This window comes from Pseudorca crassidens, chromosome 7, assembly GCF_039906515.1.
Source record: "Pseudorca crassidens isolate mPseCra1 chromosome 7, mPseCra1.hap1, whole genome shotgun sequence".
NCBI classification, from domain to species: domain Eukaryota; kingdom Metazoa; phylum Chordata; class Mammalia; order Artiodactyla; family Delphinidae; genus Pseudorca; species Pseudorca crassidens.
This window is the reverse complement of record NC_090302.1, coordinates 34,346,797-34,366,735: the sequence shown is the minus strand read 5'-3', so window position 1 is coordinate 34,366,735 and position 19,939 is coordinate 34,346,797. Positions and strand designations below refer to the sequence as shown.

The 19,939-nt window shown below is 46.3% G+C and overlaps 1 protein-coding gene across 4 annotated transcripts in view; it reads left to right on the top strand.

Moving 5' to 3' along the window:
* TMOD1 (tropomodulin 1) overlaps nt 1–19,939 on the top strand; it is an 87,344-nt gene that overhangs the window by 19,668 nt on the left and 47,737 nt on the right. For all 4 annotated transcript variants that reach the window (XM_067743874.1, XM_067743875.1, XM_067743876.1 and 1 more), the window contains exon 2: nt 1,367–1,517. In XM_067743874.1, coding sequence (XP_067599975.1) covers nt 1,374–1,517 — 144 coding nt within the window. In that variant the 5' untranslated portion in view covers nt 1,367–1,373. The remainder of the gene's footprint in view (nt 1–1,366; nt 1,518–19,939) is intronic.

The window sequence follows — 19,939 nt, the reverse complement described above, 5'->3', positions numbered from 1 at the left end:
CGGGAGAGTGGGGTGGAGCAAACCCAGGCCCTGCCCATGAGGAAGCCGCAGGAGGCAGACGTGCGAGCTGCGTGCAGAGGTGTGGGTGCAGTGCTGTGGCCGTGATGAACTTTGCTCAGAGAGGGGACGCTGAGGCTTCACAGAGGAGGTGATGTGTGAGCTGGGCTTGTCATGTTATCAGACAGTTCCAGCCAAGCTGGGGGACAGAAGGGCTTAGGGCCCCATTGTGTCTCCCGGGTTAGGTGACAGGCAGTGTGGTGTAGTGGGGAGCACTGGGGTCCGGTGACAGGGGTTCTGAGTCAAGCCCTAGGTCATCCCTCAGTTTCTTTGTTGATAAAAAGGTGTTAAAAAATTCAATTTACAGGGTGTGGCATCAGGATTGAATGAGTTCTCAGGTGTGAAATTGTCATGGTTATGGAAGTAGCAGAGACAGGATACAAACACAGGTGTTAGGTGTCATCTGTGCCACAGAGAATATGCAGTAGCCTCCTCTCGCAAGGAGAGCAGCTGGGAAGTGGCAGACCTGGACTCCCACCCCCTCGATCAATCACTTCCTCCCTCTGGGCCAGCTCCCTGGGGGGTGAAGTGAGAGGTCTGGACCAGGCGATCTCCTTCTGGCCATGAAGTTAGGTGACTCTATGAAAAGGTGCCTGATACAATGGCTAGAGCCACGTGGGCTTGGAAAGCCAGCAGACTGGGGTTCAAATGGTGGTCCTGTCCCCTCTTGGTCGTGTGATTCGTGTGAGTCCCTCAGCCTCTCTAAGCTCAGCGTCCTCATCTGCAAGACGGGGATAAATGCCTACCTCAGAGGTTAAATTAGAATGTCCTTGGGAATTACTTAACGCACAGCTTGGCCTATGGTAGTTAAAGTTAGCTGTTACCGTCAGCTGCTTCTTGTGAGGATTGAATGAGATGTTGTAGGGGAAGGGCCTGCATGCAGCAGGTGCTTAATTAACCACTGACACTTCCCCTGCTTTTAAGATCAGCCTTGGCAGAATTTCCAGCGTTCATGTTTTCCATCAGGGTGTGGGGTGAAGGGTGGAGGGTTGTACAGAAAATTTTAGAACTATTTGAAGAATAAAATAGTTTTCAGGCACTCGTAAGCCATTTATAATCACCTATTACTTGTAACTAATGGCCATGCCAATTACAACAATTACAAGTCGTTAAATTGCAAGCCCTCAGGACTTTTACCTTGCAAGGTTTATGAGATAATTAGTCCAACTTAATACAGGATTCCAGTATAGTAATTATTATCCTGACAATTCATAAAACATGCCCAGGGCTCCATGTGAGTGATAAGCATCTATTTGCTCTGAGAGCAAATCCAAGAAGGGTCTTTCTAAGATTTTTCTCTTTCTGGTAGGTCATAGATGGGAACAGAAAGTTCTTCTACGATGTCGTACAGACGAGAACTAGAGAAATACCGTGACCTGGATGAAGATGAAATCCTTGGAGCCCTTACAGAAGAAGAGCTGAGGACCCTGGAAAATGAGCTGGATGAGCTGGACCCTGATGTGAGTAGGCACTAAAGGGGACACGTTGTCACAGTTGCAAGGACAGCAGCCATTACCACCTAGGGGAGGGGTAGGCCGACTTCCTAAAGTACCACTTCCCCTTTCCCACTATGACAATAACATTGGAGTAACATTGCCTTTGCAGGTGCGTGTGTGAGTGTGTGTTATATTAGTCAGGGTTCTCTAGAGAAACAGAACCATTAGGAGGTAGGAGATTTTATATATATATACATATATATATATATATATGTATAAAGAAATTTATTATAAGTAATTGGCTCACATGATTATTGAGGTTGACAAGTTCCAAGATCTGCAGTTGGCAAGCTGGAGACCCAGGACAGCTGGGAGTGTAGTTCTAGCCTGAGTTCAAAGGCCTGGGAACCAGGAAAGCTGATGGTATAGTTTCAGTCGAATAACTGGCAGGCTCAAGACCCAGGAAGAGCCAGTGCTTTCAGTTCAAGTCCAAAGGCAAGAAAAAAAACAAAACACAAAAGCACTTACCCAGCTCAAAGTAATCAGGCAGAAGGAAATTCCCCCTTTGCTGGTAGGAGGATCAGCTTTTTTGTTCTACATGTATTCAGACCTTCAACTGATTGGGTGGGGCCCACCCACATTAGGGAGGACAATCTGCTTTACTCAGTCTACCAATTCAAATGTTAATCTCATCTAGAAACCCCCTTACAGACATACCCAGAATAATTGTCTAAACATCTGGGCACCCCATGGCCCTGTCAAGTTGAGACATAAAATTAACCATCACAAGTCCACTCCTAGTCAACTTGGCACCCATACACATCTCCTTAAACCATACTTATCTCCAAATAAAGACAATAACAAGGTCATAATTCTGCCTAACATGACACAACTATCCTGTGTATAACCTGCCAGAAGAAGAGGTAAAGTCCTTGAGTAATGTTTACCTTTCTCCTTGATCTCCCATAGTTTAATACTATGATGTAAAATTAACAATACTTAGATACCACCATATAAAACCAATACATCTTGTGTTTCATGTTAAGAGAATAAGAGAGGGAAGAAAACAAAGATATTTACTTAATACACATACATAGACTCACACATACACAAACATGTTCATAAAAAAATACAGAGGAAGTACTCCTGACCACACTGTCCTCGTTTCTCTAACTGGTCACGTGGTCATAGCTGGTGTCCATTCTGTACTTCCCTCACCTTCAGCAACCATAGCCTCAGCTGGGTGTGGTTCTTTGCCTGGCGGAGTGAACCTAGTTCTGAAGGGCCTGGACCATTAGTAGTCCTGCCTGGATTGAGTTGTTATAGTTTTCCATTGACTCTAATCGCAGGTCCTGGCAATACTAAGAAAGCCCTAAGGAATCTCCTGTATTACAGACATACTCTTCGTTACCTTCCTTGTGGAGCAGCAGTCTGATTTACCCTTGGTAACCAGGACCAATCACCCCAGCCGGTATAGAAACTCCCTCTCTGCCTGTTCATTCAGAGGCATAAGGAGCCCAAAGTGGCAGTCTTAACCTCCAATCCAATGGAATCACTGCTGTGTCTCCTAGCGGAAGCATTCCTCCCTTTGGAACTAAGACCTTGAGGCCAGCAGAGCATCAGGTCACACGAACAGGATGCACAGCTTTTGCCAGTGGGTCACTAGGGGTACCACTGGTAATAGTGAGGGGTGCTACTCCCGTTTTCTGGGCCCGTGAATCCTGGCCGTGGGAGGAGAAGCTCCATATATTGGACTCTGATTCAGAGCGTGTACAGCCTCCTAGAGACCCTTGCCCCAGTCCTGCAGGGTATTACCACCTATCTGTACTGCAACTGAGTCTGCAAAAGCCAAGTCCACCGTTCTGTCAAGCCAGCTGCCACAGGATGGTGGGGAATACGTGTCAGGTAGCACATATAAGTGTGTTTAATGCTCAGAATTTGCCTCTGCAGTGAGGTTATGGCATCACAAGGCAGGAGGCTCCCTGGTCATGTCTGTGGTTTGGCCGGTCACCATGGAGCTGTCAGCAGAGCCGAGGGAGGTGGCTATTTCAGGTACCCCGGCTAATGCCCAGCTCAGAGAAGGGAGAGAATGAATGTTACTGAATTAAGTGAATTTCCCATTTGATATATTTTTAAATTAAAAATGGGATATTTCATGCCTTTTTAAAAAAAACCTGTCACTGCTCAACCCTAGTTTAACAGTAATCCATACAAGAAAACGCTACCATTTCACTAACCCTTAAGTAGTTGCAGCTAGTGTAGAGGGAGTGTAGGTTAGCAGGGAATACGCAGGACTAGAGGTTACGTGTCCCAGGTGCAACCCTGGCCCTGTCTCTTACATTCATGTGACCTTGCGCCAGTTGCTGTCCATCCCTAAGCTTCAGTGTCCCCATCCATGAAATAATGGAGTTGCTTGGTCCCATTCAAAGCTAAACTTCCATGAGCTTATAACCTGGTCTTATCTCCGGGTTTGATTAAATGTCTTCTTTCTAGATAACCCAGAATCCTTGTTTAGGGGTGCTGGGCCCTAGGCCACACAGAGTGACAAGCCCCTCCAGCAATGTGCTCTCATCTTGCTATTCACGACCCCTGCTGTCCCCCACCCCCGACCCCGCCAGGAGGAGACGGTCCCTGAGGTGAGGCTGCTGGGGTTGATTAGAAGACAGCGTTGGTGGGAGAGCCTTGGGTTCTTCCTTCCCCTGCACCATCGCTTTCCATTAGCCTGGGTTTCCATAAAAACGAGTGACGTAGGGAAGAAACAATCAAGCTTCTAGCTTTAGTGCTATAAAGTTATTCTGTTCTAATTCTATCCTAGATCACCGTTGTCTAGAATTGCAAGAGCAGATAGTTTTAAAAAGTGAGAACTGAAGGAGGATGTAGCTACTTCTAGTCAATTCAGTAAACATGACTCAGTTACCTGCCATGCGCCGACCCCTGTGCGGCCACCAGCAGGGGAGCCTAGCGGGGATTCTGCCCTTCAGGCCCTCCATCCGGTGGGGAGCGGGCATAATAAACCGTGTCCTAAGTGGGAGCACTCAGGGAGAGGGTTAATTCTTTTTGGTGGGAGGCTTCACAGAATAGGTGATACTGGGACTGGGTCCTGGATTTTTCAAAGTCAAGAATAAAAACAAAGAATTCTGTGCTGAGTGAAGGTCACGAGCAAAGGCTCATGTACAGCAAGTAATTGGGGATGGGGAGTTTAGGCGTGGTTTCTGTGGAGGGCTCGCTGAGCCTGGAAGGGGGTTTGGGCTAGATATGGGGGCAGAGGGGTGCAAGGAAGACTAAAGAGTTTGGACTTTTCTCAGCAGGCCCAGGGAGTCCCGAAGGCAGAGAGTCAGTGGACTTGCTGACTAAGGACAGATGGACTGGAGGAGAGGCTGGGGAGATGGGTGAGAGGTGGAGGGGCTCCCATGGTAGTGACAGAGATCTTTCCTGAAGATAAGGAAGGGCCCCTGCCCCTCTCCACAACCCTTCTGCCATCTTGCAGAATCTTTGCTGTTTTCAGGGTGAAGCACAGACTCCCAGGAGCCCCCAGAGCCTGCTGCCTCTGGCCTTGGGGCTGTTGGAGTTGCCCTGAGCCCCTGGATGGGGGTGAGTTTAGATTAGGCTGTGGCTACAAATTGGGTAGGTGATGACAAGGGTCAGAGCCAGGCAACAGACCTGGGAGTGGGAAGGGGGCAGGTGGAGGAGCCCTCTCAGAGCCGGGAGTGGAGCCCCTAAGGACTGCTGGAGCCCCTAAGGACTGCTTGAGCCCCAGCTAGGAGCTCCATTTCACTTCTAAACTGGCAAATGGCCTCACCCCTAATATCAGGGTGTCTGGCTCTAGCAGCAGATTCCCAGGGCCTCTGTACCGTCACACAGCCAGCTGCCCTGAGCCCTTCTCACCGGTGATTAACAGGAAGGTATGCGTGTGAACACTGGAGGGCTGGAGAAGCCGGTGAGGTGCAGAGAGCTGACTGACTTGCTCAGCGTCACAGGACCAGGGCATGGAGACTCAGATTTCACACAGGCTCCAAAGTGTGGCACCTCCCCCTCTGGCAGGAGGAAGGTACAAGTGCACTTGAATTTCAGAGTAGGGTTGGGCAATCCGAGACCTGTGATCCTCGTAGCATTGTGGCTTCAAATGGACATTTTCAAAGCCCCCTTTCTCTCTAAGTTCAAGAAAAAGAGAAGAGAAATCGGAGCAAGGATAGGAGATAACGGAGACCAGCGGGGTTTTTGTCCCCATCTAACAATTAGCCCTTCACTGAGATGTCTCTGTTACCTGATTTGCAAGTCAGGATGGGAGTTTTGAAAAGATCTAGTGGGGCTCCATTCTTTCTGAGAGCACAAACATTCCAGCTCGAGTTTCACCTACCCTCAGCCCATGTTCTGAAATCACAGCACAGGGAGAGGTCAAAGGTATGCAGACCAGGAGGGGCCTCCGAGACTCTGGCCCGGAGGGGGTGCAGAGACCGGCAGGTGTCCAGCCATCCAACTTACAGAGCAGAAACTGAGCCCAGAGAGGGGAAGGAACTTGCTGTGGTCACAGGCCCGAGCAGAGCCAGCCCGGGCCCGCTGCCCTCTCTCTTATACCCTGTACTCCTCCTGTTTTCATTCTGGTTTAACAAGTACTTATACGGCACTTTTTATGTGCAGACGCTGTTCTAGGCACTTTGAAAATATTAATTCATTCAACCGTCATCCTAATCCTATGGTGCAGGCACTGTTATCCTGCCCATTTTACGGATGAGAAAACTGAGAGGTGAAGTAACTTGTCCAGGAAACTGAAATGAGGCAGTGGCAGAGCCATGACACGGCTCTAAAAGTTCACGTCTTAGTCACACCGCTATAAGGCTTCACTGGAGTCTTCAGGAAGATAGTTTGAGCCACGGATGTGCTCTGGTTTTGTAGTTGGGGAAGGTGGTGTATGAAAAATTATCCCCTTTGCTTCCTAGAAACAGTCTGAGATGCAGAGGTCCTTATTCAATCTTGGCTCTGCCCCCAACGTTGGCAAGTGCTTTTCCCTCTTTGGATCTCAGTTTCCCTATCTGCAAAATGGACACAGTGGGCCTAGATGCCCTCTGACACCCCCTCCAGCTCTAACTGTCTCTGATTTTATGAGCAGTTCCTGGCAACCTTATGACCTGAATTCAGCTAACAGGTAATGTTTCAGGAGGCTATGTTTTCAGTGATGCAGTTGTTAAGCCCCAGTGTCATGTGACACAGTAGAGTACACAGAGTTGGAAAGCTGCTTTGTTTGCAGCAGAGGATTCCAAACTTGGGCACAGTAAAAAAAAAAAAAAAAAAAAAAAAAAAAAGTCCCCAAAACTTTCTCTCTCTTAGTCTGCGTCCTGGAAAAACTCAAGCTTATCATGAGATTGTTGCACTTGGACTCCCACGGGAGAGGAATGCTCCATGTGCTAAAAGTATCTGCTGTTGACTGATTCCCCAAGGGGATCTGCCCTTTCTCGTCTCTCTGGAGTTAAGTGCATGCTGCTCTGAAGCTGAGCCAGCTCCTCGGTTCAGATTGCCTTTGTACCAGGCAACAGGGAAAACGGTCAACGTACAGCGATGTTTGAGAATGACAAGTCACACTGTGACTTGGGCAGGGTACAGTGTGTGAGCTCTTATAGCATCAATAGATAGTTGACATTTACTGGGACAAAGCCCTGCATGGATTATCTTCTTTAGTCCTCTGAGAGGTTTGGTTATCAGCTCCATTTTAAAGATGGGGAAACTGAGGCTTAGAGGGATGAAGTAGCCTGCCCAGGAGCTGGGATTCCAGCCCAGAGAGTCAGACCCAGTAGCCTGTGCTGTTAACTACCACCTCCTGTGAGTGTGTGTGGGAGGACCTGGAAGGCAACTTGGAGAACAAAGCTGGGGAATTACCAGCAAATTACTTTTTTCTAATTCAGTTTCTCTTGGAGTTGTTATGTTATTTTCACCATAAATATAAATCTTAAAAAAAGAAAGAAACCACCAGCACAAAGAATTTCACTATAAATGTTACTTGTTAATGAGGCTTTGAGGAAAAGGAGTAATATTTTTTAGTGTCTCAGTAAAAGGGTCAAAATATTTACACAAGAGAAGATGGTAGAGATAACCCCAAACTTAGACAAAGAAATTGGGTTTTACAAGTTGATTTTGAAGTCTGCTGTTGGGAGTCTGTGACACATTACAACTATAGAAACAACAATGGAAAACAACAGGCCCCTGCAAGGCCTGAAATAATAATAATAATAATTTTAAAACTACAGTTATTTCTCTGTTGAGGTCGTCTGACATGCCAGGTGCTAGGCTGTTTTATGGGCATCATCTCAAAACACCTCCACGAGGATCCTATGAAACTGATCCTCATAGGTTGGGGTTGAAATCATTTTAAGAAAAGGAAATGGACGCCCAGAATCACATAGCTGGTAGGTGATAGGCTGCATTCAGGTAGACCTGTCTCCCTCAGCCCAAAATGTGTCAAAATTTCTGAGACCAAGGGACCATGAACTGCAGGGAGAAATGATGGAGGAGAAAACCTAGGACTGTAGAATCTCAGAGTTAGAGGAACACTTAGACATGATCTGAGCCCCACCCCTATCCCTGGATATACAAACACGGCACAGATAAAGAATCCCTGATTTACAGAGTCCCTCCTACACGCATGTCATTCACCCAGTGCTTTATGTATTTCATCAAATCCTCATACCAACCCTTTGAGGTAAGCAGTACTATCCCCACTTTAGTGATGAAAAATCAGTACAACAACAACAACAAAAACCCCTGAAACCCAGAGAAGGGAAGGGACTTGTTCAAGGTCACACAGCAAGTAAGCCACAGCACCAGGACAAAATCCTGGGTCTTCCTGTCACACTGCATGGCTTCCCACCTGACTCTACAAAATCATAAAATCCTCCATATTCATGGCCCAAATGTTATCCTATAAACCAGAGGATGCTCTTGGCTGTGCAGGAAGCAGCCACGTTTGGTCCACAGGGCTGTGGTTCTCCCTTGTAGCACAAACCAGCAGATTCACAAGCCCAGGACAGAAGTAAACAGTTGAAATGGAAAGAAATAAACCTCTGCTCTAAAAATAGGCACACATCCTTAGAAACACTGCCGGCCGTGCACAGAGCCAAGGATGGGCCTGGTGGAGTGAGGGCGAGTGAGGCCAGGTGTCAGTGAGTCCCCATCCCACCATCTGTCTTCTGGCCCCGTGACCACCTCTACACCCCACTGCCTTCCCCAAGACCGGCCTCCAGCCTCCCCAGAATGCCCTCCTCCCTGCCCTGCCATCGTCTCCTCCCTGCCTCTGCTGCTGGGGGACCTCTTGGATCTGGAGCCCTTCATTCTCAAGTCAGAATCCTCCCATTTCTCAAGGCCCAACCTCCCCACCCCTCCCTTGGGAAGCCTTCCTGACCCTCCCCCTCCAAGCCCCCAGCACAGCAGCTTTTTGACTTTGACATTTTTAATAGGAAATACGTTAAACATATAATAGAGTACAGAATACACCTATGTTTCCACTATCCAAACTTAACAAATGTAAAAATGTTGCCTTACTTGATTCAGATCACCCTTAAAAAGAAAAAAGAAATTACCATAGATAAAGTTTTAACCCTCTCTTCCCACCCGCCCCCCAGTTTCTTCCCCATCTCTCCCACTGCCACACCTTCTACCTGAGAGGCAGCAAACCAGCACCCACAACATCAGGTAGGTAATATAACGAAGGGAGGAAGATGGACCAATTTTCGTGAGGCACGTGGCCATCTTGGGTCATCTTTTACTTTTCCACTCTTGAAAGAGATGTGGACATAAGAAAGAAATTTTTCACTTACCACTTTACCTTCCAAGAAGAAAAGCAACAACAGAGCCAGTGATAAATGTTAACTGTTTCTTGGCCTCTGTGTCAGAGACAGGAGGGAGTGGTGGGGACTGAGGCAAATGGGAGAGTTTGTGTTTGACTAAAGGGCACTTGCTGTTCCACTCCACCAATTGTTGCCCAATATTGCCACGTCATCTAATTTTTCAAGAGAGGCTGGAGGGCTTCCCTGGTGGCACAGTGGTTGAGAATCCACCTGCCAACTCAGGGGTCTTGGGTTTGAACCCTGGCCCAGGAAGATCCCACGTGCCACAGAGCAACTAAGCCCGTGTGCCACAACTATTGAGCCTGCGCTCTAGAGCCCGCGAGCCACAACTACTGAGCCTCGTACCACAACTACTGAAGCCCGTGTGCCTAGAGCCTGTATTCTGCAACAAGAGAAGCCACCGCAATGAGAAGCCCGCACACTGCAGCAAAGAGTAGCCCCCGCTCACCGCAACTAGAGGAAGCCCATGCACAGCAACGAAGACCCAATGCAGCCAAAAATAAATAAATAAAATAATTTATTTTAAAAAATTTTAAAAAAGAGAAAGCCTGGAAATCTGAATTTTTATGTACAAGTTTCCTATTTGAAAATGTTGGCAGCTCATTCAAATATACAGACAAAACCAAGTTTTGGCATTTGATTGGACTATAGGTCTCCCAGTTTCCAACTCTTACTCTGTTCACATGACAGATTTTTAGATAGATAGACAGATAGATAGATGAAAAGTACCTAGCCCAGTGCCTGGCACATAATAGGTTTTTAATAAATGTTTGTTGAACCTGAATATATGATTTGCCCACTAGAATCTAGGGTTCTTGCAATTTAGAGCCACATTGTAGCACCACAGGTATAGGGCAGCCAGGTACAGTTGTGCAAGTTTTGCACTGCACAACTCCAGCAACCACTGTTCACATAAACCAGAGAACATATAATGCCCTTGGAGTTGTGCCAGTGCACAACTTGCACAACCAGATGCAGCTGCCCTGACAGAGTCTCCCCATAATTCAGTGTCTGTTCAGTTGAATGAAAGTGAACAATTATGCCCTATGGTGATAAAACTGATTGTCATAATCTGTTTCTAATATAGAGTTCAAGGCTTTATTCTGAGGTTTCAAGCTAAAGGAGATCTTGACCATTTTACAGAAAGGGAATTCAAAGTCAGAGAGCGCCAGTGCCCTGTTTGTGGCCTCAAAGCCCTGGGATGAGAACCCAGGCTGTCAGTTAGAATGCAGTTTAGCTGTAAGTAATAGAGATTCAAAATAACATGATGTAAGCAGTGGTTTATTCATCTCATAAAAGTCCAGAGGTGGGCAGTCTAGGGCAGGTAGGGAGCTTAGCTCCCCAAACATCCCAGAGTCCCAGGTTCCATTCAGCTCATGTCCTTGCCATCACTAAGGTGTAGCCCTCATCCTCACGATCCAAGGTGGTGGCCAGGATAGCTGCATTCCAGGCATTAGAATAGAAGAAAAGGGGTGGGGGTGGAGAAAAGGAGAAAAGCCATTTTTCAAGTACCTTTTAAGGAAAGTAACTGGAAGTTGCCACTGGACAGTTCTCATACCATGACCCAACCTAGCTGCAAGGGAGCCTGGGAAAAGTAGTCCTTAATCTAAGTGGCCATGTGCTCAGCTAAGGGTGGAGTGCTTTTATCACTGGAGAAGGGGAGATATGATATTGGTGACAATTTGAAGTCTGTAACTATGGGTTTGCCAGTCTGATGGCCTGATGTTCTGCTCTGCCAAAAGTTCTGAGGAGGAGTGAGAGGAGTTGCTAGGAGTTTAAATCCAGATCCCCAAAGGAAACATTACAAAGGCCTTACTCTCTAGCTTGGCATTTTCCAAAATCTCCATCAGTAAACTCTGGTCCCATGGTGGGCACCCACACTCTAGCACCCTTCATAATGCATCCCCTTCCCCAGACCTGCTTGGGGCAGCAGCTGGGTGCCCAGCAGACAGCTCAGGGCAGCAGGTGTGATGCTGACTTGAAGGGTGTCCAAGAAATACCATCTTTTCCCCGCTGGAGCATCAGTGCTGTGTGATTCTGGACAATTCAGAACACATTAGCGCTCACTGCCTGGGGCTGGGGATTCAGAGATGACTAGGATACGTCCCAGCTGGCCTTTGAGGGGCATTCAGTCTCCCTGGGGAGAGGGATACCGCATAAATGTGCTCCAAGACAAATTAGAAGGAACATTATATAAGAATTGGCAAGATGCCTCAGGGTGTTTGGAAAGAGAATCACCAGATCAGTGCCGGGAGCACAGCAAAGGCTGGACAGGGTGCCCAAGGGAAGGGCTTTGAAGGGTGTATGGAGGGAGGGGAGGAGGGATGGAATTCCAGGCAGAGAGCACAGCCTGAGCAATGCCCTGGCAGGGTGAGGGTGTGGGGCACGGCTGCGGAATGCGGAGCAGCCTGGAGTGGCTGGAACATGGAATACTTAAAGATGAGAAGATCGGGAGGCTGGAGTAGGTTGAGGTCAAATCACGAAAAGCTCTCCATGTCTGGCTGATGAATTTAGTCATGATTCTGTGGGTTAGTAGAGGTGCTGAGCGTTTGTGAGTGTGTTGGGGAGTGACCCTGTCAGATGCGCCAGTTGGTGCGGTCTGTCTGGCTGATAGAAGGGGAAGGGAGTGCAGATGGAGAGGCCAGTGGCAGGGAGGCCAGCCTGAGGCTACTCTGATGGTCCCAGCAAGAGACAGCACAGCTTGAACTAGGCCGGTTCCCCTCGGATGGAGACGTTTCCAAACCCTGCAGCCTCAGACTCCTTCCCCTGGCGAGCCACGCCCCCTCATCCTGCCAAGCCTCTGTCTCCGCGGTGCTATCCCCCGGTAACATCCCTCTCCTCTCTTCTCTTACCCGGCTGTCCTGCCTAGTGCCCTGGGACTCACTCAGCTCAGGAGCCACCGCCTCCAGGAAGCCCGGGTAGAGTAAGCTGCTCACACTTGGGCATGTCTCCCTCTCTTGGGCCCCTGTGGAGCGCAATCACTCATTCATTGTCTCAGGGTGCCCCGCACAGCAGGGAACGTGGAACATTTTCCTTGTACATGAGGCAGAAAAGGAGGATTAGGAGAACGCCCGGAAGGGAAGGTTTGGCCTCACCTTGTGCCATGAACAGCAGAGCGATAGGTTCCACCATGAACAACTACTGGGCTTGGGCTACGAGGGAGCCTTTGGATGTCAGCACGAATGCCCTGTAAAGCTGTCTGGGGGGTGTGCTGGCTCCTGGGCTTCACCAGTCCTGCAGCGGGGTCATGGTGGCTGAGGCAAAGGCCTGGCTCTTCCTGGAGAGAACAGGAAGAGAAGAGGAGGAGGTCCAGAGTGCTTTGGGCAGGTGGATGGGTGGGGAATGTACGGAGAAAGGGGGCTTATTAGAGGTCTGGACCCGCTTGTCCCGTCTGTGACCGAAGCACGAGTGCTGTGCTCTCAGGCTAGGTTCTGCCACATGTGACAAGAAAGCTCTGCTGAAGCCCCACTGAGTGACCTCTAGTGGGATCTGGAAGCTGCTGGTGAACGGGGCAGAGGCCGGGCGCTCTGTCTCCTGACGAGCCCCGAGGCACTGGAGGGCCACGCTTTACACAAGGGGAATCAGACCTGAAAGATAATTGGAAAATAAAAGTCCTCAAGGCCACTTGAAAAAAAAGCATTTGGGTCACATACCTTGTAAAAGGTAACTGGATGGCTGACTGGCCTGTTCAATGTTCGGACTGCTGCTGTGGTGGACGGGGGAAAGGGCGGGTGTCTGGGGCATGCTGAGGTCGTTTGAAGCAGGAGCGAGAGAGAAATTTCTCAGTGGGAATTCTGAGAAATCTACCTCCTGGGCTTCACTCTTACCCAGGACAGTAACTCCATGCCTCCGTGCCTCAGTTTCTCCACCTGTAAATGGAGACCAGTGTGATAAAGAGGTGCACTCCGGAGAGGGAGCCTGGTTCTCACACGGGGCCACATCTGGTTTCCAGGATCCGTTCTTAGAGGAAGGCAGCCGGGTGGGATGGAAAGCTTTCTGGGGCTTGGAACTCAGGAGCCTGGGCTCTCGGTCCACGTGTGACCTCAGGCAAGGCCCTTGCCTCCCCGGCCCTCGCTGCCAATACCCGATAAAGAGCGCGGTCCACCCTCTTCCAGGGGGCTGTGTATGGTTCAGTCACAGAACAGAAACCCAGGACCCCTGGAGCCCAGCCCAAGGAGGGGGACACATTGTACATTCCCTTGTTCTTAAACGTAGTTGATTTATGGGGGAAAAGTGATAAAATTCCTTGTTTTTTGTCACTGTGAAGAACCAGGTTAAAGGACGTTGTATATATGCTAAGCCACTAGTCTGAAGACAGTCATACTGATCCTTGAGAAGCTAATTATGTGCAGTGTCACCTATATATCAGCTCAGGCTTCCTGGCTGTGTGGCTAACAAGCTGTGTGACTTTGGGCAGTGACTTCAGTTTCCCTTGCCTCAGTTTCCCCAACTGAAAATGAAAGAATTGGCCCAGAGGCTGTCTCAGGGCTTTGCAGCTCTGAGCTGCCAGGAGTCTATGATCCTTTTAATACATTGTATGTGTATGTGTATGTGTGTGTATGTGTTGCTTGTGTGTGTACTTCTAACCCAGCCCGCAGTAGTTCTAGCCAGGATGGAGTCTCTCATAGCGCCAGCTATCTATAATTAGATAATTATAGTGATAATTGTGCAGATGCTTAATATTTGGCCTTTACTTCACCTGTTTGCAGGGTGTTAGAGCTCCTAACAACGCAGTTGAGGATTTGTCAGTTTTCATTGTCCTGTGGGCAGCTGGACTCCAGAGCTTGGGTGAGAAAATTAGACTAAGATGTTAACCTGTCAGGCTGCACATCCAAGTTTTAATTTTACAACATTAAAAGGAAGTCACCATTTAAAAAACCACAAGTAGGGAACTACAGGAAGAGATTGCCTAGTTTTTCCCTCTGTGATTATTTCCAAGAACATATTAAACTTTTGATTCGTTTTTAATTTTTTTTTAAACCTCTAAATTAAAAACCCATGTATACAACCTCTTTCTTCCTCTGGCCCAGAGCCTGAAAGGAGCAAGACATTCAGTGATCATGTGTGGAATAAATGAATGAGTATCTTGACTTTCTCTACCTGGAATTTTAGTCTGATAGGAACCTCCAATCAGAGATGGCAAAATGGCAGCCCATGGGCTGAAACTGGCCTGCATCTGTGTTTTATTTGGTCTGAACATTGTTCTTAAAATATTTGGATCATGTGTCAATGTTTAAAAATCAAGAGCTTTCACATAAAGTTGAGCAGATCTAAGAACACCACCCACATTCTTACACGGCAGTAATTAGCTCCAATGTGCCACAGTCCTCCCCACTCCCAAGCGCATAACAGCTATAATTTTATATTTAGGCTAAGATCAGAGAGTGTCTAGAAATTCTTCCTCCTTAAAACTAACACTAACTTTCCTGTCAGGCTATAATAAGGAGATCGCCCAGGCATTAGTCACTGCCCTCCTCACACAAGTAAATTTCCAATTGTAAGTAAGGACCAAGTCATATATATTGTACCAAAGCTGTCTCCTAAAGCAAATCTCACCCGTAACCCACCGGTCTTTGGAGTGAAGATGTCCATGTGATGTGTGTGTGTAAATACAGATTCCCCTCATGCAGAAGCGATATCTGCCTTGGAGGAGCAGACTGATGCTTTGAACTAAATATAAAGAAAGCACGTGCCCAGCAAATTTACCCTGTGCAGACATTAAGATTAGGAGAATGAGACTTAAGTGCCTTAAAGTTTAGATCGTTCCAATTACCAGCGGGCATCATGGACGTATACGACCTTTACAGGAATGTAGAGGCTAGTTATCGACTATTCTTTGCTATTCAGTAAAGTGGACCCCACTTTAGGATCTTGATTAACCTTAAAAACTAAAACAATACATTGTTTTCCACACGTGCTATAATTGAGACTTTTCTCTCATTTTACTCTGCTTCCCCCATTTACCTTCTATCTCCTCAGTTATTCCAAATTAGAGAGCCCTTGGTGGGGTCCTGGTCTTAGCACACTGCCTGGACACATAATAGTCACTCCATGGATGTTTGTTGCACGAATAAGAAATGAAGGAATGAAAGATACATTTCTACACATACATGTTCAACAAATACTGTCCTGGTCGAAGGTGACACCAAAATGGTTGTGGGAACTCTTTCCTCACCAACTGGGTAGGCTGGGTCTGAGAGTCAGTTTCAGGTTCTAATAGTCATCCAAGGCAGCATTTTCTTATACATTTAACTGCTCCATGATGAATTTACATAATATGGCACCTTGCTCTGTAAAACAAGACACCATATTAAATCTGGCCAGCTCTAGCCTGCCCAATCTCAGCATCATTTTTGGCCACTGACACACGAAGAGCCTGTGTTCTCAGCATTCCATGGGCATTTAATTTATTGCATTGGCCATTTTTGTAATTTTCCCCTCACTAACATAGTCCATTTTTAAAAAATTTATTTATTTTTAATTTATTTATTTTTGGCTGCGTTGGGTCTTCATTGCTGCTCGCGGACATTCTCTAGTTGCGGTGAGCAGGGGCCGCTCTTCATTGTGGTGCGCGGGCTTCTCATTGCGGTGGCCTCTCTTGTTGAAGAGCACGGGCTCTAGGCGCACGGGCCTCAGCAGTTGCAGCATGTGGGCTCAGTAGTTGTGGCTCACAGGCTCAGTAGTTGTAGCACATGGGCTCAGTTGCTCCGCGGCATGTGGGATCCTCCTGGACCAGGGCTTGAACCCGTGTCCCCTGCATTGGCAGGCAGACTCCCAACCACTGCGCCACCAGGGAAGCCCCATAGTCCATTTTTAATAACGCCTTTTTTGAGATGTAAAATTCATAAAATTCACCCATTTAAAGTATATAATTCAGTGTTTCTTAGTATATTCACAGAGTTATGTGACAATCACCATAGTCAATTTTAGAACATTTTCATCACCTCAAAAAGAAACCTGTTCCCATTAGCTGTCACTCCGCATTTCTCACCTTCCTCCTCAGCTCTAGGCAACCATTAATCTACTTTCTGTCTCTACAGATGTGACTGTTCTCTGGACATATCATATAAATGGAATCAGACACTATGTAGTCCTTTGTGACTGGCTTCTTTCACTTAGCATGATGTTTTCAAGGTTTCATCTGTGACGTAGCACGCACCAGTACTTCATTTCTTTTTGTTGCCAAATAGTATTCTGTTGTATGGATATACCACACTTTATTTATCCATTTGTCACTTGATAGACATTTGAGTTGTTTCCACGTTTGGGCTATTATGACTATGAAGTTCATGTATAAGTTTTTGTGTCAACATATTCTTTTATTTCTCTTGGGTATATACCTAGGAGTGGAATTGCTGTCTCATATGATAACTCTTTTAATCTTTTGAGAAACTGCCAGACTGTTTTCCAAAGGGGCTGTACCATTTTACATTCCCATCAGCAGCATATGAGTGTTTCAATGTCTCCACATTCTCACCAACACTTGCTTTTACTCGTCTTTTTTATTATAGCCATCCTAATGGGTGTGAAGTAGTATCTCACCCTGGGTTTAATTTGTGTTTCCTTGATGGTTAATGATGTTGAGCAGCTTTTCATGTGCTTACTGGCCATTTTTATATCTTCTTTGGAGAAATGTCTATTCAGATCCATTGCCCATTTTTATATTCTGTTGTTTGTCTTATATATTTTGAGTTTAGGAGATCTTTAAGTATTCTGCATACTCGATCCTTCTCAAATATATGATTTGCAAAAACTTTCTCCCAAACTGTGGGTTGTCTTTTTACTTCACAGTTTCCTTTGAAGCACAAACATTTTCAAGTTTGATGAAGTCCAATTTATTTATTTTTTTCTTTTGTTGCTTATTGTTTTAGTATCATATCTAAGAAACCATTGCTTAATCCAGGTCACAGAGATTTATGCCTATGTTTTCTTCCAAAAGTTTTATAGTTTTAGCTCTTACATTTAGGTCTTTGATTTATTTTGAGTTAATTCTTGTATATCATGTGAGTTCATATGCTGTTTTTGAAAACAAGTTAAAATGATAAATAATCATGAGTTTAAAAAATATACAACTGTCTGGTTTTAATTGAAAATCACGTTCTAGTTCACTAGACGCACCATTTGATAGAATGAAAATAAACTCCTAATGAGGCTGGTACTCTCAGTATTTACTTTAAAAATCCAATAAGCTAAGAATTGTTAGAAAAGGCCTTACACGTTTTTGTTTTTTAAAAGTCAACTGCTTTCAATAAAGATAAATGAAACTATATTTTAACATGACATCTAAGTAATATTTTTAAAATACATTAAAAACATCTTCACTCCCCTATTAGAATGATATGGGCTTCAGTTTTAACACTGAAATGGTTCTCAATCGGGCGATTTTGCACCCCTACCAGGGATCTCTGGCGATATTTGGAGACATTTTGGCTGTCACAGCTTAGGAGGGGGGTGGTGCTACCAGCATCCATTAGACAGAGGACAGAGATGCTGCTAGCCAGCCACGAATGCACAGAACAAGCCACATGACAAGGGATCATCCAGCCCCAAATACCTCTCGTGCTGACATTGAAAACCCTACTTTCCCCGCCCCCAGTTTTATTGAGATATAATTGGCATACAGCATGGTAGACGTTTAAGGTGTACAGCATAAAGACTTGACTTACATACATCATGAAATGATTACCAGTTTAGTGACCATCCGTTATCTCATGTATATACAAAAAAAGAAAAAAATGTGAAAAACCCTACTTTGAATCAGTGGCCTCTATCAGATCTATTCAAAACGAGATGTGAGTTTGCAAACCCTTTTCCCCTCAGTTACAGCATCATGGGTTTCTCCCATCACAATACAGAGCCTTTCGGAAGGCAGAATGTGCCCCAGCACCTCACTGCCATCAAAATCCTTTATGGTGACAAAAATCTCTCAGGTCTTCCCTGTGGGGATCATTGGGAAAGCACTTGCTTTCCATGCTTAATTCATTTTATATTTGTATGTGTTCCTTTTTTGAATTTTAAGATATATTGGGATAACACATCCCCTGTCCAACATACATATTTGGGTAACCAACCTCCTGGTATAAGGTATTTTATCTGATTTTAGAACAGCAGCAATAGTCAATAATAATTTATGTGCTCACTGTATCAGACACTGTGCTAAGCACCCTTCTGCACTATCTAATTTACTTTTCTCAACAATTCTGAGAGAGTGACTGTTATTATTCACATTTTATAGCCAGAGAAACGGAGAAATGGTGAGACTTGCCCAAGATCATGTTGCTGGAGACATCATTACTCCAAGTCAGGGCTTAAGCCTGGTGTGGGGTAACTGTGACATGCTGGCGTGTCACAAAGAATTTGATTACTTATGGTGGGTAATCACAGATGGACATTTGCCGACATTTAGGCTGTGCCCTCACTCAACTGGGCTACGGTAGATGTACTTTCACTGAATGGACACACACTAGTAGCCACAGGAAATGCTGTCTCACCTGGGACATACCTGTGGAAATGTGGCTCATCTGTGGACCATCAGCCATCCTTCATATCACGGTGGACAGTGTCTGAGGACTGCTGCTTAAGGAAAACTAGGGTATCTGTGGCACCACGTATGTCCTTGACACTCATCCACAAATCCGTCACGGCTTGATTTTCTACCTATTGGCCGTCCTCTCATAATGTGCTCCAACTCCCAAATGTCCCTCCTGACTTGTGGCCTAAATGCATTTGCACATACACCAGACCCCCTCTGCGAGCCCCTGTGTGTATCGATCAGTGTGCGAGGCCCTGGGCTCACACTCCAGTCTCCTGATCTTGCACCCACCACTCTTAGTGGAACAGCACAGTGGTAAACTATCTTGTAAAAAGAACAAAAAACAAAAAAAAAATCATACTGCAGTCAAACAGTAGCATTTCCCTCCCAAGCTTTGTCCTTCTATGTCCCAGGCACAGAGCTCTCTTCATATAGCTAATAGTATTCCCCTCTCAGAGGGGGCTTTTAGGAAAGGATTTGAAGTGTGAGTGAGTGAGTGAAGATATGCATTTTGCTGGTACAAAGATTGGAGACGGAACGACTCTCCAATTTAGCCATTTTGGGGGTGCAGCAAGAAGTGAGGTGAGATTCTGCTCACATCAGCCTTCCCCATATCCTCCTGACCTCCCCGAATGAAAGGGAGTGGGGAGAGAGCAATGATCTAACTAGAAGATTGCCCTCTTCCCCCAAATCTGAAGAAGGACCCTGGTTTTGGTTCTAGATTGGGGCAAGTCTTTCTTTGCTCTTGGCCTCAGTTTCCTCTTGAAGGGAGCATGTGTACACTGGATGATCTCTAAGCATCCTGGCAACCGTAAACTTCTTTGAGTCTCTACAATACTGAGTTAAAGTGAAGTCCATGTGCTTCAAATCCACCCTGATTAGGAATCTGCTTTAGTAGTGAGCCCACACCTAGAAGCCTGTCCATGTTTGAAGAAGAGAACACAGTGATTGGTTGATGCTATCTTTCTTGAGAGACCCATCTCCACGGGCAACGTTCAAAATATTTAACAGCCAGCATGCATGAGCACGACAGTCAGGAGGGTAGAAAGCAGCTGGTAGGGCCAACCAGGGCTGCAGCC